This window comes from Petaurus breviceps, unplaced genomic scaffold (assembly GCF_028583685.1).
Source record: "Petaurus breviceps papuanus isolate PSGF00001 unplaced genomic scaffold, PetGlider_PUasm1.0 79, whole genome shotgun sequence".
NCBI lineage: Eukaryota > Metazoa > Chordata > Mammalia > Diprotodontia > Petauridae > Petaurus > Petaurus breviceps.
The window spans coordinates 17,242,510-17,266,488 of NW_027186523.1; the positions used below are offsets into that span (position 1 = coordinate 17,242,510).

General features: G+C 38.7%; 1 protein-coding gene across 1 annotated transcript in view; it reads right to left on the reverse strand.

The window, feature by feature from the left end:
* FRMD4A (FERM domain containing 4A) overlaps positions 1 to 22,406 on the reverse strand; it is a 416,929-nt gene extending 394,523 nt beyond the window's left edge. The window contains exon 1 of the mRNA XM_069106435.1: positions 21,969 to 22,406. Within this exon, the coding sequence (XP_068962536.1) occupies positions 21,969 to 22,034 (66 nt within the window). The 5' untranslated portion in view covers positions 22,035 to 22,406. The remainder of the gene's footprint in view (positions 1 to 21,968) is intronic.
* Between the last annotated feature and the right edge of the window lie 1,573 nt (positions 22,407 to 23,979).

Genomic DNA, 23,979 nt, shown 5'->3' on the forward strand with positions numbered 1-23,979 from the left:
TATCCTTTGGTGATGGGTACTTGAAATTCATTCAATGGGGCCAATACTTCAGGTTTAGACAGTATTTCCAGGAAGTTACTGTTACAAAGCAAATCTATTATCTAAGAGGGATAACACATAAACCCATTAGCATATACTAGCATATTAGCACAGATTCCTTTATGAGATTAGCTTGGAAAGTCATAAAGCAGGGCTCCAAGGGATTGAAGCATGTGAAGTTGGGGGAAAGGAAGAGGGAAAGATCTGGCTAAAGAAATTGCCTGGAGGAAAGGTAAGTCAACTAGGACATAGGATGTGGGGGATGGGGACAGTCTGAGGATGAAGACATTGGATGGTTGGTAGGGACATCACAAAATATGAGGAAAAGGCAACCCAAATGAGGACAGGAGAGGGAGGCATAGAAAATACAAGCTTTAATATATTTTGCAATTTTGATCAAAGTGGATCTAGGGTATTTGCCCTAACCTAGAAACAGTATTTTATTTCTTTAATTGTCTCCAGGAAAAGGTATTTGTGAAAGCAGTGGAAATGAAAGCACATAAGCATCAGCTATGCAGTATTTCAGCAAAATATAATTTCAGCACACTGAAGCAACATTCTTTGAATCAAAGGGATGTTCCTAATCACCAAGTGTAAGACAAAAAACACTGGTTTGAGATAATGTCCAGTCACTGAGAACTGTACTTTATAGTTCTAGAATTTAAAGGAGTTCTTTTAGGTTCTGCAGGAACATGGAATAAAGCAAAATCAAGTATTAAGCACCAACTATATGCAAGGTACCATGCTAGGCACTCAGAATAGGTACACAAAGACAAAAACCAAATAATAGTCCCTGTCCTCAAAGATTTCATATTGGAGGAGAAAACATATACATGTACATATACAAAATAAATACTTGGCAGTTTGGAAGGGGTATGTGTGAAGCACTAACAGCTCAGGAAAATAGGGTGGGTTTGAATTGCTTTGAAGGAAAGTACAGATTCTACCAGATTCAACTGAATAGAGTACATTTTAGGCTTCAGAGACAGCATGTGCAAAGGTTCAGAGATGGAAAGTAGAGGGTAAAGTATGGCATACTTGGGAGGAAGGATAAGTTTGAATGGACCATAGAGGTTGTGAAAGGAAGTAAGATACATTCTTGAAAAGTTAGGTTGGGACCAGATTGTGAAAGGGGTAAAAAATGTTTTTGTATATATTTAAGACAACAGGCAAAATTCAGGCCATTTCTCTAAGACTGACCATAAGTTTTGGAACAGTTGGACTCTTGGAAGAGGTAGGAACAACTTCACCAAGAGGAGCTTCTTAGACATGTGAAATCATAGGTCTGAATACCTGGCTCCCCCCACCAATTCTACTGACAAGCTTATCTAGGTTTAAGTCTCTGTAGGTACAGCTCCTCCCTCAGTAAGGCTATTTAAAGTAAGGTTCCTTTTGCTCAGGGAAGATGTAATTCCTACAATGTCCTCCTAGGACACATGGATAGACATTCAGTTGGATAGACATCCAGTTACATGATCTAATTGGAGAGATGCAGAAAGTTTATCTTGTTCAAAATATCTCCTGTCACTGTGCCATATACATCATAAAGTTTTAACTAATGGGGTCCATATTTTGGGTTAGATCATAGTATCATAGATACAGAGCTGGAAGGTACTTGTGAGATCATCTAATCTAACCTCTTCATTTTAAAGATGGGGAGAATGAGACCTAGAGAGATTCAGTGAGTCACTGAAGGTGACATAGGTTGCAAATGGCAGGGCTAGGATTTTAACCCTGATCCTCTCACTCCAAACCCAAGTACAATTTCCACTACATCAGATCCCCTGGTACTTAGAATGGTAGTGCACACTCAACATATTAACACAGATTTGGTTGTTGTTATTCAATCATTTTAGTTGTGTCCAACTCTTTATGACCCTATTTGGGGTTTCCTTGGCAAATATACTGGAGTGATTTGCCATTCCCTTCTCCAGATCATTTTATACATGAGGAGACTGAGGCAAGCAGGGTTAAGTGACTTACCCAGCATCACACAATCAATAAGTGTCGGAGGTCAGAACTCAGGTCTTCCTGAATCTAGGTCAGGCACTTTATTCCCTTTGCCACCTAACTGCTACCACAATTTGTTTGTCCATTTAGATATTCACCTAGCAATAATTCAATTAATCAACAAGCTTTTATGAGGTAGTGACCATGTATCTTGTAAAAGAGGATACAAAAAGAAAAATGAAACGTCCTTACCCTGGAGAAGTTTACATTCTATGGTAGAAACAGCACATACAAAAACATATATGAAGTAAATACAGGGTAAATTTTATGGTGAAGGAGGCACCAACTTCTGGGATATTCAGGAATGGTCTCACGCTGGAGGCTGTATTTTGTCTGAGCTTTGAAGAAAGCTAGCAAGCAAGAAATGTAGACATACAACATACATGTGATATTGGTAAATGCAGTGGTGTAATTGTGCCTGATTGTTGGGAGCGAATGAAGACAGGTCAATATTTGGTACTTCCAAACATTCTAGCATTTAGGTATAACAAAAAATGAAGTCTGTGGGATTCATGTCCAGAAAGGCCAGAACAATGGCCTCAGCAGAAGGCAGGGTCCTACAATTGGCTACAGGGGGAAATGTTCATACCAACATAATGAGTGGGGAGTTTGTAGTGGGCCTATAAGGGGGTACAAGTTCATAACCAGATAACAAGTTAGCCTGGGATCAGAGGTCATGTGATAAGGATCTATTAGGATTCTAGGTCCCTGGGGAAGGTCAAGAAGGTGGTATCTGCTTAAGACAAATTAGCTAGAATAGAGACTGAAGGCAATATATTAGAAATAAAACACACTTTACAGGGGCCAAAGTATACAAACCTCCTGAGGAAAGGAATGGTGGTGGAAGATAAAACCTTGAGGGAGGAGTAGAGATTGCTTTGGGACCCATATGGGGAAGAAATCTTTTTCTCATTGGAAACAAAAGAGTAGACTGTCAAGATCAGCCTTCTTAGGATTCCAAAACAGTCTGGGCCAGAAATGTCCAGAAGGGACAGACTAGGGACTACAGGGGAGATTTGTCTACTTAGCCCTAGAATTCTTTCCAGATAATTGAGGGCTGGAGAAGCAGATTCTAGAGAGCAGCCTGCCGACCAAATTCATGGCAAAGGAATTAGAACTGAGTTAATGGCACAACTGAGACAGGGCAGTAAGAATTTAGTCAAGAAAAGAGAGGGCATTAAGAAACAGTAAGCCCTAGGTTCCTCCAATCGTTGCTAAAAAACCATGATCAAATAGGAACTTTTGTCAGTTGTGACAATGATATTTTTCCAATTAATTACTGTAATTATCATTCCCTGAGCTCAGAATCCCCACTGTCTCTTCTGTAGTGCTTTGTAGTAAAATTCCTTTAAAAAAATTAGAGGGTGGAAATATGTTTAATACGATTGTACATGTATATAGCCTATATCAGATTGCTTGCTGTCTTGGGGAAGAAGGAGAGAAGAGAGGGAGAGAGAAAAAAAATTGGAACTCAAAATATTATAAAAGTGAATGTTGAAAACTATCTTTACATGTAATTGGAAAAAATAAAATCCTATTAAGTGGGGAAAAAAATTAGAGGGTGATATGCTACTAGAGAGTAGAAGGATGGATAAGAAAGTGGAACAAATCCATTGTCCCCATAAGGTACCTGGTGGTAGGGAACTTAGAAAGGCTATATGAATGGTTGAAAAAGAAATTCAAGAATTGAGAGGCTATGTACAAAAATGAAAGTGAAGCAGGGAGTACTGAAAAAGTTATCATCATCCATACTCCCCTAGACCTGAGCAGAACCATTTGAGGAACAATCCCATTGGTGACCCAAGCAGTAGAAAATAGTCCTAAGAGAGAGTTCATCTGGAGAATGGGCCAGGTAGCACTGAAAGTAAGGTAGTGCCCAAAGAAGTGATATAGAAGATAACAAAGATAATGAAAAGATTTTCTTCCCTCCCTACTTGAGAGAACATGATTGATGCTAATACTCTCCTACATTTGAATTGCAGAATCAAGCTGGATGGCATCCAGGTGGAACCAATGAATCAATCATTATGGACATTTCTTAAGTGTTCAATATGTGCCAGGCACTGGGTTAAGTGCTAGGGATGCACTTAAAGCCAAAAATTGTCCCTGTTATCAAGAAGCTTACATTCTAATGGAGAAGACAACATACAAATAAATAGGTACAAACATGATCCATATGGAATAGGGAGGCAATCTTATGAGAAAAGGCTGCAGGAGCTAGGGAGACTGGGAAAGGCCTCTTTTAGAAGGTTCTATTTGAATTCAGACTTGAAGGAAGCTGGGGATTATAAGAGATTAAGATGAGGCAGACAATGGGAGACAATCAGAGCAAAGACATGGAGATGAGAAATGCAATACATGTATGAAGGATAGTAAGCAGGCTAGTTCAGTAAGATTATAGATAAGAAGACTGGAAAGGTCAGAAGGGGCCATATTGTGAAGGACTTTAAGTGTCAAAAGACTTTATATTTGATCTTGTAGTCCCTAGCAAACTTGAAGGCATATATATGTGTGCATGGGGGTGGTGTGGGGAGAGTGGGAAGAGGGATTGACATGGTCAGACCTATGCTTTAGGAAAATCACTTTGGCAGATATGTGGAAGATAAATTATAGTGGAGAGAGTCTTGAGGTCTGGGGGCTTATTAGTAACCTATTGCAAAAGTCCAGGCAAGAAATGTTGGTGAGCTTGAGCTTGTGTGGTGGTTGGGTAATGTATTCTCTTATATGGTGCCTTACACTCATTATATGGTAAATAATTATAGCTGATGATGATATGAAAAACAAGGAGGAATGATGCATCTTTACTAACTTCTATGGAACTATTATTGAGTGACAGAGAAATGTTATGAAATCACCTACAACTGTAATAGCTATTAGGATATTTATTATATGCTCCCAATGGATGGCAATTATGAGTGTGTGTGTGTGTGTGTGTGTGTGTGTGCATATGAGTATGTGCACACACACACCAGGGAAGTTAAAATGATGTGAATAAAATTTTGACCATTGAAATTCCACACTCAGTCTTAATCTCTCCCTCCCCCTATCTTAACCACACATTTCCCAGGGATGTTTTTAAAATACCATCGCCAAGTTGACAGGATTCTTGTGAAGGGAATGGTGGAGGAGTATAGTCTGTTCTTCGAGATGATTCCCCCAGGGTTCTAATAGTGAGTGATTCAGGGGTGACTGTGATGAAAAGCATCTTCAGTCCAAAGGATCAAAAACATCTGGGAGGCAAGTAGAATTCTGCAGAGAGGGGCATCCCTAGAACATAAGCATTCTCACTCAATTTCCTGGAATAAGCAAAATGTGGGCAAGCTCATTCAATAGCCTGAATGAAGGAAGATGAATTAAACATAAACATAGATAGCACTTATTTTTAATTAAACATGCACAATCTAAAAAGGGAAGATGAGGAAAAGAGGGGAATCCCTGTCATTTTTCATCATTTCCTCCTAAATCAGCTAACCCCAAGGGTCATTTTCTCACTTTTTAGTACAAGTACAAGAACAGATGACAGCTGTAATACTAAGTTTTTAAGGTGCTGTAATTTAGTCCAAACATATAAATGAAAGGTCTCTGAAAGCAAGGTTCTTTTCTGGCATGAAGACCTCAAGAAACACCAATATAAATCCAAACATGCACAAAATCCATTAAGGTCCTGTGGTTTATCTGAGAATCATTTTTTAAAAATTTAAATTTAAGTTATTTTTATATAAAACTTCTTAACAAACACCAAATAAAATAAGCATCGCCATTTATAAAATGGTTTTGCTTTTCCTTTTTAGAAATAGAAGAAATTCAACATGTAACTTTCAAAATTATCCTGTTTCTTTATTTTCTTCTGGATTCCCTTCTATATTCTGCTCTTTTATTTTTTTTCATTTTTCAAATGCTTTATTAACTTCTGATTTACATCATTCCTTTCTGCCAGATTTTGAGTTACAAATTTTCTCTCCATTTTTCCCCTACCCACTGCTCCAAAATAGCAGTCCCACAGGATATCCCCTCCTCCAATCTTCTCTCTCCCATATTTTCTCCCATACCCCTTTCAACTTTTCTGGTAGATCTCTATGCCCCAGTGCCTGTATATCTTATTTCCCAATTACATGTTAAATAGTATTAATAATAGTATATATATACACACACACACACACACACACACGCACACACACACACACATACATACATATTTAAACATTATTCTGCTCTTTTAAAAAGATGTGACCCTCTTTTCTTTTTTGTGATCCTATCTCTGGGGCTTTAAGTTGCTTTAAAGGTTACTACAGACTTAAGAAGTACTCTTCAGACCTTTAGGGAGATGCCCCAGATGAACCCGAGAACCCTGGGAATAGCAGTGCCCCCTAGACCACTGACCCTCCAAACTGCACAGACCCTACAGTCATCACCGAATGGAGGAGTTACTATGACCCTACCTCCCTTGCCACCACAACCACCAACTGCTGACCAATTTCCTCCATTGCTTGGACAAGCTCAAGAACCCTGGGTCCTGAAAACCCCTCAGTCCTCTGGTCCTGCTTCTAGCCCAGCTCTGTCAACTATCATCCCAGGAAGTAACTCCCATGGAGATGCAGACTGGCAACTGCTTCTTCAGCTGCTGTGGACAGAGTAACTTAAGACTCAGAGAAGAAAGTTCTCTCTGCTTGGTAGTGTCAAATGGTTTAGTATCAGAAATAAATATGATTGCATCAATGAAAATGACATGAAAGAAGATGCATTACCATCTTCTTTGCAGCTACACCCTAAGGACAGAGGAGCCTTTCCATTTAAGTTCTGGCTAAAACATCCTATAAATGTTGTTTTGTATTAGAATGTGAGCAAAGGTTGTCTTTTCATCTATTTGTATTGTAAGTGCTTAGACAAGTGCTTTAAACATAGTGAATACTTGATAAATGCTTTTTCAACAACCAAGCAATCATCCGTTGAGTTTTTTTCCTTGTTACCTCCTAAACCAGAAACACAATCTCCACAAATGTTAGCAGTTAGACCATACAGCTGTTGGATTTTTTAGGTCCCTGTCTATAAGACTCATTCTTAATCACCTGAATTTTGCAAAGGCAGTATGAATTCTGTATGATATCACTCTAGAGTCACTTCTTCCAGCATCTTCCCTAGGTGTTGGGTTTTACTTTGATGATCTGCTCATGTAGAATAAATTAGATTTGAACGGGATTGCTCTAAAGGAGAGGCAGGCATGTGTCCAGTGGCCTGTAATATACCCTGCATATTGTATGCTGTTCTAGGGTTGGGAAGAAAGTATTTTTAGAGTTCTGGAAATTGCCCATAAGTCCAGCATCATAGAAATATGTCTGGTCTTCTTAATGTAGAGAGTTCTGTCTTGACTATGTTATTAAGGACATCAAATAAGGAAATTTAAAGGATCTGCAGGCCAAGCTAATTCTAAGAAGCCAATAATATAGATGGTGATGCAATTACATAGTTTCCATAATTGTGCCACTGCTTCGAGTCATTCTGATCTATATCTTGCCACTGGACCCAGAACAGTCTGGAGGAGAAAGTGAGGCTGGTGACCTTCCACAACCTTCCCTCTCTTAAATCCAATTTACTTACAAGTCATGGCATCAACTTCCTGATGTCATGGTGGTCTTAGAGAAGGCAGGACAAACAAGAGCAGCCTACTATTTCAGGCAGCAAGCATTTATGAAGTTTCTATTATGTTGGAGGAATTGTGCTAGGCACTGAAGATACAAATACCAAGGCTGAAACGATTCCTCCTCACATGGAACTTACAAAGGGTGACTACAGTGAAATTTATAGCTTGGAAATTTTGCGATATAATGGTGATGATAGCTTTGACCCTTGAGTGCCTTGAAACACAATTTTCTGTAGAAGTCGGGTGATGACAACAGGACTTAGACTAAAGCAGGTTTCCTTAACTCCTGGAGGTCTATAAACCTGTATTTTGGAAATAAATGTATCTGTGTGTATATACAAAATATATATGTATACATATAAATATACATGTGTGTATATGTAAATATACACATATATATTTAAGAGATATAAATTGATAACCATTTCAATATGTTGAATTCCCTTTATAATCCTATAAAATTGTATTTTGTACATTTCAAAACACTATTCTTAGAAGTGTATAGGTTTCTGTAGATTGCCAGACTGGTCCATGACACAAAAAAGTTTAAGAACCTCTGGACTAGAGGAATTTCCAAGGGTCAGATGGTAAGGCATGATAGGAAGAGTGACATATTTGATCATAAGATCATAGCTTCAGAGCCAGAAGGGACCTTAAAGTCCATGAAGACTGAGGTTCAAATCTCAGATCTAAGCCTGTATTAGCTGCCTGGCAAATCACGTGACCTGCCTTCATTTCCTTACTTGTAAAAAGAGTCGACTGGATTTCTGGGATAATCTCTAAGCTTTCTTCCAGTTTGAAATCTATGCTGGTCTTCCTTTGCATATAAATAGGAGCAGTTTTAGTTCTCTCACACCATGGTCCACAACATCTGGCCTTAGTGTGTGATTCACTAGAGATGAGTATTCTGGGTACCCTGTCCATGTGTTTGGCTAAGTCAGGCGATTTATGACTGCAACATGGGTTAATGGGCTGTTCTGCATTGTGGTAATAGCTTATTGCATGCGTTATTAGGAGTGATGTCATGTCCAAACCCTGAGGAATCAATAAGGCCGCCACGACATCTGGGTGATTAAGCGGGTAATAAGTTGCCCTGTACTGGGTTGCCTGAAGATGGGCTTTCAAGACCATTTTGCAAAACCCTCTTTCATGAGCTATCACTTGTGGATGGATTTTGATAACTAGTATTGATCTACCATGTTTATGAAGTGCAGTGAGCACAGGGTAAACTGTGTAATTGCACCAGCAGTGGTAAGATAAATAATGTTCTTATCTATGGTATTGACTGCCTGGGATTAGCTTGGATATATAGTATATCTCTGAAACACAGTCAATGTAATGTTGACTTTTGCTCTTTCCCAGGCTTAGATTCCAAGTTCAGGTTGTCTTTGGGTAAGATAACTCAGTGGCAAAAGATCAACTTTAAAATCTGCTTCTAATTTCCTCTCTCCAACCCCACCCCCAGGAGGAATTTAACACAGAGTTATCTTTAGCTGATGAATAGGTCATCCAACTTCACATGATCCCTCTGATACTTCATTAACTAACACAAAACACCACTAAGATACATGTAAGGATGTTGAATGGTAAAACCTTTTTCTCCTCTGCCTAGGACTAGCTTGTCTCAGAGCACAATTTGGCTGATGCCCAGGGGCCCATATGAAAATTTATGTGCTTTATGTCTTTTAGAGTCAGTGTAATGGGGTGGGGGGTTGGGGAGTGGGAGGGATGTCTGCTAAGAATTCTGCCTAGCATCATGGGAATTTTTCCAGTCTACTTAATGTCTAGCCCTGATTATAAGAGACATCAAATCACTAGAAAGTCAACAGGTTCTATGCTCACTGAATGCCATTTACAATGCACCAGGAGAGGTCTGGTCACATATAATAAATGTATAGTTCCCACATTCCCCTCTCAGGCTGACATTAACTCCCCAACATGATCTTCATTTCCTCATTTGCATGAAGGGACAAGAGTCCAATTCAAAAAGTTCACAACTCTAAAGAACTTCAGGGAACTGCAAATAGTTCAATGAGGCCATAATTGTTACCATAATTTAATACTTAGGAAGTACCAACTACCTCTTATATGTTTTCTGGAGTAGAGATTGTTATATGTATTCATTCCCAATGGACTCATAGGTTAACTGAGCACTTCTCCTTTACAGAGATGTTGCATGGATGAATTAATTGTTTGTGCTTTAGAAGCAGAAAGTACAATCTAAAGACGTAAGAATTATTATTAGATGATTAAATTAAATCCATTGAAATAGGCATCAGGTCAGTTCAGCCACAACAAAGCACATATGGCACATCATAAGTTTTCCCAAAAGGGCAATTAACCTCTCCTTTTCTCAGTTGTAAATAACAGAATTTGATCCTTCACACAGCTGCCAAAGTGATTTTCCTAAAGCCCAGATCTGCTGATGTCACCACCACCCCTACTAGAAAAACCTCTTCCAATGACTTCCCTTTACCCCTAGGATCGACCATAAACTCTAACATTTAAAGCTCATCAAACCTTACCATTCTTCTTACACATTGCTCTCCTCTATGCACTTTATAACCCACCCATGCTGGTCCACTTGCTGTTCATCACTCATGAGACTCGATTTTCCCTAGAAGGAACTACTTGGAGCAGTGGCTAGAGTCCAAGGTCTCTGAGTAGGGTTTGGACCTGAGTTTAAATATGGCCTCAGACATATCCTAGCTGTGTGACTTTGGGTAAGTCATTCAACATCTGTCTGCCTCAGTTTCCTCAAGAAAATAGGGATTATAATAGTGCCTACCTTACAGGGTTGTTATGAGGTTCCAATGAGATAGCATTTGTACAGCAGTTAGCACTGTGCCCAGAACATAGTTTCCTTCTGTGCTTCCCATTAGATTTCCCTTCCAAGGATACCTTGTTACTGTTTTGTATATATTTCTTACATATGTACATGTTGTCTCCACTAATAGTCAAGTCAACAAGCTTAAGTGCTTGGGACCATGCACTTGGGACCAAACATAAGCAGAAAGACAGTCTCTGTCCACAAGGAGCTTACATTCTAATAGAGGAAGAGAACACATAAAAGGAAGCCAGAAAGTAGGAAATGGGAAGGGGATGATAAAGAAAGTGCTTTGGAGAGTGGGGAGGAAGCCTGGAGAAGAAGACAAGGCTAGCCTGGGCTTCCTCCTTAAAACAGAGGATGTGGGAGGAACCAGCCAATCAAAGAAGGGCAGAGGGTACTTCTAACATTAGAAATAGTCTAGGGGTAGAGTAAGCTTCTAGGATGAAGAGATTTCTGTGTCATAGTATATTCTTCGTAGGATTATATCATATAAAATATATATAAAGTGTAACATTTTCATTTCATTATCACTGTTTTTATTTTTTCATTTTTATAATTGATAGGATAGAATGTAAGCTCTCTGTAGGCAGAGATTGTTTCATTTTTATCTATATCCCTAGTGCTTAGCACAATGTCTGACACTTGGCAAGAGCATAAGTGTTTGCTGTTTGACTGATGGACTATTGGTATGATGGAGAGGCTTTCTATGGATGAAAGTCATCTGGAAAAATTCAGTTGATTCAAGGGAACTACAAATGAAATGAACCCAACTTGACCTTGTCTTTTGTGATGTTCACAGATAACCTGCTACTTGTGTCTGACAAGGACAAGAATAGAACTGGGTGAATTCAACAAGCAACATATCCTCCTGACCGAGCCATGCAGTGCAGTTCTTCCTGCTGGTTTGGTCTGGAGAATGCTTTACATTTGGTTTATTTGATAGAGTCACAATACTAAGACGGTCTCTCTTAGCATGGACTGGAATGATCTAATCTCATGTGGTTGTAAATAGGAATATGCAAGGCTCCTAGCTATTGTGTTACTTAGTCCAACAAGAAGTCTGTCAGAGGATCTGCCAGGTTTCTACTCCAAACCTTTCCTTATGGCAGATCTATTCATGGTCTCTGCCTCTTGAAGCTGCTATTGGAGCATTTAATCTATGCAGTGATCCATTCTGAGGTAGGTCCACTGACTGCCTATAGCTTGACAGTGATGGGGGAAATAGAAAACACACACACACACACACACACATAAAAGCAGACATAAACTAAGAAAAAGAAAAGCTGGTGATATTGGTGGTTTTTTTATATTTTTATTTTTTGGTGGAAGGAGGTAGACCTGTCTGTCCTCACACGGAATTTCTTGGGGGGCAAGCTCTCTTTGCTGAGGCAGACAAGCAACTTGTCTGTAATGTAAAATCTTACGGAATTGTCTGGGACACTGAGAGATTACGTGATCTGCCATCCGTGGCTAAAGAACCAGCATGTATCAGAGGCAGGACCTAAACTCAGGGAATTCTGACTTCTGGGTCAAACTGCCTCTTGTTGCCCTACAGCCCAAGGATATTGTTTATAATGCCCTTGCATTGTGAAGATGTTGGTAAATCCTACTTAATATGTTGTTGAAGTAGACAGAGAAGTGTGTTTTTAATGCATTTTTGGAAAGATCCCAAATGATTCAACTAAGTTTAAGCTCAAGTACTCAAGGGGTTAAATGTTAGTCACAAAACCCTTATGTAAAATAACTTTCTCCTTGAAAATGCTGGCCTAATGAAGTGTTAATGCATTTACTATTTAAAATGTATAATATTATTTCTTTTTATACCTCATAGTGTTTTATATTCCTGATTTGAAATTGCTTTAAAACAAGTCTAGAGAGCCCAATCTTATAGCTGCAAGCAATTTTGTTTTCGTGGACTAAAGAAAGAGAGTAGCTCAGTGCCTAGAGTGATGAGGCTGGAATCAGTAGAAACTGGATTCAGATTCTGTGGCTGATACTTGGGAGTTGATGTGGGCAATACACGTTCCCTCTCTGAACCTCAGGCAATTTTCTAATACTTAAAGTTATAAAGACCAGTTAAATGACAGGTTCTTGAAATATCTATGTATAAAGCTAAGAAATGAAGTTGACTTGATGGTAGATAATCAAATCTCAGGCTTAGCTCAGGCACCACCTCTCAATTCCTAGCATTTCCTCTCCAAAATTACTTATGCTATTTACTTTGTATATATTTTTACATTTACTTACCTGCATACATTTAAATAAAGTAGTGGCAGCTTCCCCCCTCTTCTTGTATTTCTAATGCCTAGCATAGTACCTTGTCCAGAGAAGATGATTAAATTCCCACTCTTGTAATCCCTCACTCTCCATTAGGTATTCTTACTTCAATTACACTGGCAAGGAAAACAAGAAACTTACTAAATGTATTCATTGTCATAATTGCCTGTGGCTTATAAGATTAGACTCTAGACTTGCTTTACAGCAATTCTAAATCAGGAATAGAAAACACCATGAGGTGTAAATAGAAATAATATTATACATTGAAACAGTCCGAGTAAAGGAGGGAGAGCAGCCCAGGCAGGGGACAGAGAGAGCAGATGCTCCATATCCCCCCTCCAGGTTTTCTCTCTGGCTGTTCCCCAGTCTAGAATGCTCTCCCTCCTCCACTCTGACTATTGACCTCCCTAACTTCCTTTAAATCCCAATTAAAATCTCATCTTTTACTGAAACCTTTCCTTAACCCCTCTCAATTCTAGTGCCTTCCCCCGTTCCTTGTTTCCTATTTATCCTCTATGTAGTTTGCTTTGTATATATTTGTGTACATGTTGTGTCCTCCATTAGATTGTAAGCTCCTTGAAGGCAGGGACTGTCTTTTTTTTATTTTTTAATTTTTTTTAATTAAAAATTTTTTTTTTGCTTTTTGGAGGGGGGAATGAAGGGCAATTGGGGTTAAGTGACTTGCCCAAGGTCACATGGCTAAGTAAGTGTTAAGTGTCTGAGGTCAGATTTGAACTCAGGAACTCCTGACTCCAGGGCTGGTGCTCTATTCACTAGGAACTGTCTTTTTCCTCTTTTTGTATTCCCAGGTCTTAGCACAGTGCCTGGAAGATCATAGGAAATTAATAAATGTTCATTAATTCACCTCAATAGTCATTTAATCAAACCTAGTGGATATTTAATAAATGTTTCCTTTTTTGAACTGATTCATTGCTTGTTGAATTCACTGATTTTGAATTCTCTTCAATGGAAGACTTGCTCAGATGGTACTAGTTCTTTGATTTTTCAGAGTGTATTCTCTATCCTAAAGCAGGAGTTCTTTTGGTTTTGCAAGTCCCTTCTGCAATATGGTAAAGCCTATGTACCCTTCAGAATATTGATTTGAAATGCATAGAGAAAAATCGATAGGCTTACAAAGGAAAACAAATACACTGAAATACAGTTTTCACAATATTTTAAAAGGTTTGTGAACCTCCATTTTTTGAAAGTTACATACAACTTTATTACGTATCCAAAATGAATAGCAAGTTGTACAGAACATTTTTTTTAAGTTTACAGATCTCCACTTTACAGGTGTAATTTCTCAGTGGCTAAAGCAATGTGATATTTGGCTTATTTTTGGGAGTGAAGTAACTGAAATACTTTTGAATGAAAGAGGGATTAGGTTTATTCTTTTTGGCTCTAGAACTAGGAGCAGTAGATGGAATTTACAGGGAAAGAGTTTTATATCTAAAAAGGAAAATTCTCCTTAAATGGCTTTGGAAGTTAGTGAGTTTCCTAAGGATAGAGGTATTAAGCAAAGAGTTAATGGTCACCTTGGCAGGAATGCTCAAGTCCTGAATCCTGCTTCAGGTAGAGATTGAATGAGGTGACTTCTGAGGTCCCTGCCAAACTTTGACTTTCCTTGATTCTGTGCCTTGAAATCTTTGAATAGCATAGTAGGATAGTGCTAATAGTCCTCAACAAACATTCACTATCAGTTTAACATTTAATAATCACTATGTACAGTGCATAGAGTGCTAGGCTTGTAGTCAGGAAGCCTCACCTTTCTGAGTTCAAATCTGACCTCAGACACTTACCAGCTGGGCAAATCACTTAACCCTGTTTGCTCAGTTTTCCCATCTGTAAAATGAGCTGGAAAAGGAAATGGTAAGAAATTGCCAAGAAAACCCCAGATGGAGTGACAGAATCAGACATGACTTAAAACAATTGAACAACAACAAGTTTGTAGTGGACCTATCTTTAGTAGTTTTGTGATTTTCTCTAGCTTTAGTCAGCTAGGATCCAAAGGCAGAAGATGGTGGGAGTAATCCAAGACTGAGGTTTGGCAGGGCAAGACTGGTAAGAAGGTGAGGAGGCAAAGGACTAGAAAGAGGAAGACAATGTAGAGTCGAATCAATTCACCAGGAGTCAAGATGGGGAAGAAAGGAAAGTGTAATCAGTGTATATAGGTAGATAGCTTGGGAATAAAATAAGGGATGGAAGGACTGAATGTCACAGGAAGGATGAAGAACAGGATTTGGGGTTGAAAGGTAAAGGAAGAAGAATGATGACAACAGACTGTAAGCAGATAAGGGAATTTTCAAAGTTCACAAACATGAAAGTGGTGCACTTGTGGGTGATGGTAAGATTAAAGGTATGACCACTTCTGTGTGTAGTTAAGATGGAGAAGAAGACAAGATCTTTGGAAATGAGTAAGTTGAGGAACTGGATGCTTAGAGTGTTTGAGAGAGGGAGGTTAGAACTAGATTATGATGGTCATTAAATGCCAGGGATTTGTGTATTAGTCTGTAGACTAAGGATAAGCCATTGAAGGTTTCTGAGTAGAGAAATGACACAATCAGATTTAGGGATCTCAGAGGTCATCAGTTTCAACCCTTTCATTTTACTGATGAAGAACCTGAAACCCAGGGAGGTTAAGTCACTTGCCTGTGGTCATGCAAGGACTAAGCATCAATGGTGGCATTTGAATCCAGGTTGTCTGACTTCAGAGCCATCAATCATTCCACTAGACCACACAGGAACACAGGATTTATTGTTGAAAGACACCTTGGAGACTCACTGGTCCAACCCCCTTTGTTTTATAAATGAGAATACTGAGGCTAAGGGAGGTTACTTTGCTCGCCAAGGTCATGGAGGTAGGAAATTGCAAAGCTAGGATTTATACTTGATTCCTCTGACTACAAATCCAGTTTTTTTTCCCATAATACTACCTTGCCAGACTGAAGTCGTTTAGAGGGAAAAGTTCCTGAAAATTGCTTTACATCTCTTAACTGATCTCACATTTGGGGTTGCCATATTTGCGCTCTCTCTCTGTCTCTGTCTCTGTCTCTCTGTCTCTGTCTGTCTGTCTGTCTGTCTCTCTCTCTCTGTGCTCATAGTTATATGTATGCCATTTCTAATTTCTACTTGTACACCTATTGGCATGTACTCTCACTAGGCTGCAGACAGAGAGTCCAGAAGTGATGACAGCTAATTATGAAATGTCATGTCTGATGTCTCCCTTTTATCTCATCTTTCAAAAGCCACAGAATCCAACAAAGCCCTCCAGTGGCCCTTTGTGATTCGGGACAGGAAGTGTCAATATGGCAACAGCTGTTCTGGAGAAAGTGGGATGACAACCTAAGGAGTATATTATGGGTTGGGGGTGGGGGGGGGAAGCTAATGAGAATCTGATGCAGATTTTCATTCCAGACAGTTAAGCTCAGGTGGGAGAGCCTATGGACACTTTGGCAGCAAAAGGCAGGATTGTGTGGAAGAGAAGGCTCTGGAAATGTCAAGCTGTTAATGGCTCTGGTCCTTTCACACTCCATAGAACATCTACTGCTCTTCTTAGTACTTCCCTTGAAGGTCACTCATTCCCTCAACTTCAGGTAGGGTTGCGCAATGGCAGAAGAAAAGAAATTCTGTTTATTAAGCTTCATAGGGTTACAGATACCAAGGAGAGAGATTTTCACAGGCTGACTCAGGTCAGATGAAGCAAAAGGGGCTAGATCAAATTCATAGACTTAGAGCTGGGAGAGATCTCAGAGGTTAGCCAGTCCATCCCTTGCATTTCATAGATGAGGAAACTCAGTTTAATGGAGGCAACACACAGGTAGTAAGTTTCAGGGACAGGTCTATATTGCACTACAATAACCTGTCAGTTCTTTGGGTGGGAAACAATCAGTAGTCTGGATTATAAATTTAATTGAGCACTGGATTTGTATCTAGGCTCAGCTATTCACAAGCTCTGTTACCTTTAGAAAAGTTGACATACTCTTTGGTTCTCAATTTCTTGATCTGTAGAATGGGATAAGAATATGTACATTACCTATCTTAAAAGGCTATTGTAAGGAAAACATTTTGTAAATTGCAAAACACCAAATAATCATATGTTCAGTTTTATGAGTTCTTATTATTTAGCACTAAAGTTTTTTCATTCACAGTTGTACGAGAGATTAAAACTTTTGTGGAATAAAATTGTCACTTTTTAGCAGTTTGGTGGAGACACAAAATATGTCAGTGCACAGGCCAGGAACCTCATAAATTGCTGTGTTCCATCCATGGGGATCCCTTTGTTTTAGTTCTTTGCTTCCTCTTTTCACTGTTAAATCAATTAATCAATCCATATATATTCCTCAGCACCTGCTGTCTAAGGTGCTGGGGGGATATAGTGAAAAATAATACCTAGCTTTTATATAGCACTTTAAAGTTTATGAAGCATTTTAATCAATTAATAAGCATTTATTAAGCAACTACTACATGCCAGGCTCTGTGTAAACATTTATGAATATTATTTCATTTCATCTTTGATGAGGAAACCAAGGCAGACAGTGGTTTAGTAACTTACCTGGGGTTACAAAGATAGTAAGTATCTGAGGCAGAATTTGAATTCAGTTCCTTTTGATTCCACATCCTTGGTTCTAGTCACTGTACCACCTACTGTTTAATGTACCTGCCACATACAGTTATCCCTTCCACATTGTGACTTTCCCCATTGTTGTTTAGATATATTGTGGGTTGGAATAAGAAATTAATTAGGAATTTGGAGGGAGTTTTGTGGAGGCTGTAGCTGATACTAGAAAACTAAAAGATGACACAAAAAGTTTAGAAACTCAGAAATCCATAAAATATATGTATTGTATAATATCAACCTTAATTTTACAATAAGGTACTGTAAGCACCTCATACAAGAAAAAGAAAAAAAATCATACTTCTCTGGTATGAAGGGAGGGCCAAAACATTTTATGCAGATTTTCCACATGGGGGGAGCACTGTGCTCCCAACCCTCATGATTTGGAAGAGATAATGTAGTGAAGTATAGAGCATCATTATTCCTTTTTCAGGATTTGCAATATGCCTCTGGATCAGACATAGAGACATCAAAGCTAACCCACAACATAAGGCAATATATTATTAAGATTTAAAAGAAAGTTGCAGACAGTGGGAGCTGTAGAAGCTCAGAGAAGGGAGAAATTACAATGGCCTGGAGTCAACAGGAAAGGCTTCCTGGGTTTGAATGGGGACCTGGAGACTGAGCAGATTTCAGATTGTTGCATAAGAGGGAAAAAAGGGTAAATAATCTTGTGAATGCAGGAAAATGCAAGGAGTGTTGGGGGATAATAAAAGACAACAAATTGGCTGAATTGAAGGCCCTGTGTTTGTCACATTAACTCTGTTTGCCTCCTGGAATAATGCAATGTCTATTGCATTCTAATATAAGTATTCTAATATAAATCAACCTTGGAAGATTGGTTGGAGTCAGATTGCAGAGAGTTTTGACTATTAAGCCAAGAATTCTCTGTCCAGTAGACATTGAGAATCTGGTGGAGGTTATTCAGGAGGACAGTGATAGGATGAAAGCATAATTTTATTTTTATGTAAATATGCAAATGATCTGTGGATTTTGTCAGTGTGGGGAAATTTTTGGTGCTGGAACTTTCTCCAAAAAGTGAAGATTTCACCTGATCTATGACTTTAGGTCTGGAAGGGACCTTAGAAGAAGACATTAAGTGCAAGTTTGTCATTTTATAGAGGAGGGGACTGAGACTCCAAAAACTGAGATGACTGGCCCATGGTCACAGAGCCAGTAAGTTTGTTGGGCAGGATTTGAACCTCATTCTTCCTTCCTCCAAGTCCAGTGCATTGTCCCTTAAACCATACTGCTCAAGTTGCAAAGAAATTGAAAGACTTCCTCAGGTCAAAGACAGAGTGTCAGAGGCAGGATTTAAACTCCATTTTTCATGAATTTAAATTATGTACTTATCCACTATAACTTGCTGCCTACAGTATTTTATTTTTTTTAATGTCTTATTGATACTTTTTTATGGTTCAGTCATCTTTCTTTTCCAAAAAATGTTCCCTTGAAAGAGGAAACAAAGTGATCAACAAAGATACCTCTGTCTAATAAAGTATGCAGTCATCCAAGCCCAGTTACCCTACTTTCAACCAAATGGAGGGGAATATATTTCACTATTTATTTATGGGGACTAGGATTGGTTGTTGCAATTGCTAAGAGTTTGATTGCTTTTTGGTATTGTTTTCATTAACATTATTGTGGTCATTGTGTATATTGTTTTGATTCTATTTTTTTTTCACTCAGCATCTATTCATACACATCTTTCCATGTGTCTCTGAATTCTTTATATTTGTATTATAGCACCATAAAAATCCATTATATTCATATAACAATGTTTGTTCAGTCACTCTCCAAATCAATGGGTGCGCCTTTTGTTTCCGTGCCTTTGTTACTATATTTTGTTATATATGACACCTTAAAGCAGAATTTTAGGAAAATTACCTATTAATTTGACAGGGCTACATGGAATGGATTAGAGTGGCGTGGAGAGAGACCCGAGGAAGGGGTATAAATGACTAGGCTACAAATGCTATTTAGGCATGAGGTAACAAGGTCTTGGACTAGGGGCTTACAGTCCATATTGAATATAGAGTATAAGGTTGGCTCTGACTTCATTTCATCCCTTGACTTGCATGGGCTTTTTTATAGAGTGAAAAACACAATTAAAGTTACTCAAAAGATATTTATTCAATTCATGCATGAATGACATCTCTCCAAGGAACCTCTTGGGATGCCTTGTCTTAATAATTGCTGACCACAAGAACATGGGAGGCTGACTCAGAAATTCTGTGATCAAGGGGAAAAAGAGTACCAGACATGGTATTAGAAGGCCTATAACTGAATTCTGGCTATTCCACTTAAAAACAGTGACCCTGGGCAAGTCACTTTACTTTTTGAGGCCTGTTTACTCCTCTATGAAATGAGAGGGTTAGCACAGTGCCTGGTACATTATAGGAGCTGAATAAATGCTAGGTAACCGACTAAATTAGTCACTAAATTTCATTTAATACAATCCCTTCATTTTACAGATAAGAAAATTGAGGCCTGAAGAAGTTAATTAATTTGACCAAGGTCATACATGTAGTTAATAGAACTTAGATTTAAATCAGCTTCTTGCCACTAAAGCCAATATCATGCAATCTCCCTAGATGATGTTAGGTTCCTACTCCCCCCCTGCCCCAGTCCTAAAAGTAACATCTCACATTCCTAGTGGCAAACTGCTACTACCTCCAGCCACCTACCCTCACCCCATGAGTAGCAATTGGGCCAGGGCTGTTGGTTGATTATTGTTTAATGGGAGGGATGCTTTGAGAAATGATATGTAGATACTGTAAAAACAAAAGATCTCTTAATTTCTTTCCAAAAATCTATGTTCTTAGTAAATGTTTCTTGAAGTGAATTAGGGTAGGTGGGAAAGTATCATTAAAGTTTATCAATGGTCAGAATTATTTGGCCAAGTAATTATTTAATTGAAAATATCTTTAAAAACAAAAACAACCAGCTGTGTTATAAGTTTGACTCAGTTGTCATCATTGTCTTCTAATATGTTCCAACTACTTTTAAAAAATTTAGAAAGTCTCATTTTCATCTTAATTACATAGTTGTGTGAATCCTTGTGTGTCATTTTTGGAAACCATGGTTTATGTCTTGTAATTACAAGTTGAGACTATGCCATAAATAGACTATGTATTAAATAAATTTTGATTAAAAATTTTAAAGGAACTACCATGGAATAAGAATCTCCTTCCTCTTCCCACCAATCTCGTCTGGGGCCAATTTTTTTTTTCCTGTCCTGACAGAGTAGGAAATGCTATCCTCTAAATACCCTGGAAGTGTTTTCTCCTTGGACAGGCTTCTTTGGGGGCCCAGCTCAAGCACATTTATCAAATCTGAATGAGATTCAGGCAGCTGACCATCACTGCCCACAGTCATAAAAAGAATGATGACCTTTAAGGGTGTTCACTGAGGAGTTCTTGCCAGTACAAACATGGATTCAATTTAAAGACAAATTATAAATTAATAAAGAAAAAAAAATCCCAGACTCATATAGCTGCCAAAATATACTATTCCCTGAAAAGATTCCTGAAAAGGATCTCAATTATCCAACAAAAAATATCCCTCCAAATCTCCTTCCAGAGCTGAGATCCAGACTGGCTTAAATTCAAAATGTAAATCATTCCCTCTGCCTTGGCCAGGCCTATGTGTTTCTTGGAATATGAAAATCATTCTGCTATATTACCACCTGCATTTTTCATACCAAGTATAGTTTTCCATATTATCAATAATAGTGATAATTTAACAAATAAATTACCTAGAGAAAACTGAGAAAATATAATAGAAAGTGCTATTTTGGGGGATGGAGTTTACTGCAAATACTTTAGTATACAAAAATACTTTCTAAAAGACACTGTCTCCAAAAGTACATCATATTCCTATCAGCTGCTTAAAATAATAGAAACGCAAATATAAACACACATACACACATGAATACACAAAGGAGAAACAAAGAAAAAATACTCTACCATACATACCACCGCATAAAACCTATTTGTGGAGAACCCTTGGTAATCTAACACCTATCAAAAGATGATAAGGACCCAGGTACTTGAGGCTGTTGAGGACTGCTGAAGTATTCTGTCATCCTGACTCTCAAACACTCTCCACCTGGGAAGGAAGCCTTTGGGGTATTGTGAACCATTCTGTCTGGAAGCAACAAAGTTGCCAGAAATAGAGATTGAGTTTATCCTGTGAATTAAGAGAACTTTTGCTTATGAAGCAGTTTTTTTTCCCATTTCCTGGTACATTTTATATTCCTCAACTAATACAGATAGGATTTGGCTTTTTCTAAAGCCAGAACATTGCCTCTGAATCTATGTGTAACTTCCTGATCTCCTTTATTCCCAACCCGAATTTAGCATCCCCAAGGCATCATTCCTCTTCGTATACATGAGAAAGGAGGACGAGTCCCTGGAGGCTTGGACAAGGACAGACATGAGTTAGAATCACAAAAAAGAGCAGGGTACCAGACTTGTTACTCCTACATTTCTTTCAAGGAAAAAAACCCCACTAGGAACATCTATGGCATTCTGAATACGAAATTGCTATGTACTTACAAACACATCCATGAGCAGGTGTTCTAGAGTCACTTCAAAGCCTTCCAGTTTGGCTGCCAAAGTCATGATGCTCAGATTGTCTCTCAGGCCCAGCTGGCAGCCTTAACCTTGAATGCACCTCAACCCAGAAGACTCGTATGGGCAAATGGACCCAATCTGGTTTCAAAGCAAAGCTGCTCTTAATGGACAGCGGAAATCACTGAGACAACTCAGAACATTTCAGACTAGGGAGTTCAGGACTCTGTAGCCAGAAAACAAAGCGAATGTAACCAAAAACTTGATTTCAATAGCACTGAGGGGCCAAGCCAGCCTGAAATCACTGTGCCTAAGCATCAAGGACCTGCCTGCCCACCCTTTCCAGTCCAACTTTGCAGTCCGTAGTGCTGTGGTTAAATGCAGGAAAACACGACAGGGGCGAAATGGAGAGAGGGAGATGGGGGAAAGGAAAGGAGAAGGGGGAGAGAAATGGAATAAACTGTCTGACTCTACTGATATTTATAGGGCCACATGTTTTTGACTCAAGCCTATTTCTCAGTTCATTTCTGACCTTTCATAAATGACTACACACACAGGAGCGTATTGTGGGAGGAGGGCAGTGGGTCCCACAGAAGTTGGCTGTGACCAATGGCAGGGCAATTCACACAGATACACCATCAATAGCTCTTTGTGAAAAAACATATCGGACCTTGTTCTAGACATGATGACAGAAAAGCTCATAGTCTTGTAAGAAACAAGGAAATGAAAGTTGTGCGGGTACTAATTTTTTCCTCCGAATATTATTAGATCCCTTACACTCTCCCGCTCCCTATGTCATTCCTGTCCTACCCTCCCCCCAACAAAAAGTAGGCAAATATGATAAAAAAATAAAATCTCATGTCAACTGCTCAGGCTTTTCTGGCAGTTAGAAGAGAATTAACTCAAATCACGCAAAAAAAAAAACACCCTTTGCTTTTTCTGTGCTTAAAATTTGCTATTTATATTTAAAAGAAGAGAGAATTTGTTGCTTGGGTAGTAGGTGAAACCTGGAAAAATCACTAAGAAAACACTAGGTTGTCAGTTCTAGAGTAGCAGTCACTGTGATGGTAGTAATGAAGGTATTCTACCACTTATTGCTGTGTGACCTTAGGCAAGACACAAACTCTCTGGGCTCTTTCCTCATCTATAAAATAAGGGGGTTAGGCAAATGACCTCTGATGTTCCTTCCAGATTTTAGTCTACGATCCTAAAGTTGCTTCCAGCTTCTGTGGAAATAGGCTCTGTTCATATAACACTATTCTTGCAAAACATTTGTCAGAGAGCTTGTCGTTGGATAAACACAACATCTCTGTGAGAATGGTGATATGAGCATTCTTGTCCTCATTTTACAGATGAGTTTCAGAAAGTTGAAGTGGCTTGATGATGATCAATCACAAAGCGAGTGTATGATGGAACCAGGACTCAAACAATTAGAGAATGAATTTTCAGTCTCCCTAGTCCAATCCTCTTTTCACTAATGCCTCTAGAAAAGTCCTTTCTATTCTGTAGAGTCAGCAAATACTTTGTGGGCTCCAAAAAAAGTATAGCTTTCTCTTGACTCTACCAAATCAGGGAGAATCAGACTGCTTCTGGACCAGATCAGTTATCAGTGCAGTGAGTTGACACATGAAAATGTGTCAATGTGGAAGACTAGAAAACTGTGAAATTACATCCCTTAAAATGAGCTTTGTCCTGCACATTGTCAATCAGTCAGAGAACATTTATTAAGTGACTCTGAGGTGCTATTCATTCTCACAACCTCTGTAGGTCCAGATTTGAGATCCAGGGTCTTCTGAGAGATTTTCTTCAACCATAAAAGCCATTAAAATGAGTAGCTTTTCTTAGGGTATAATAGTAAACCCCAAACACTTAATTCATTTCAATATGAATGTGTGAAAATTGCTAATTCAATATCTTTATTTTGGTTGTTGATTGATTCCTTTGTATTTTCAAATATATAGACTAACTCTGTCCTAAAAACAAAACTTAAAAACTG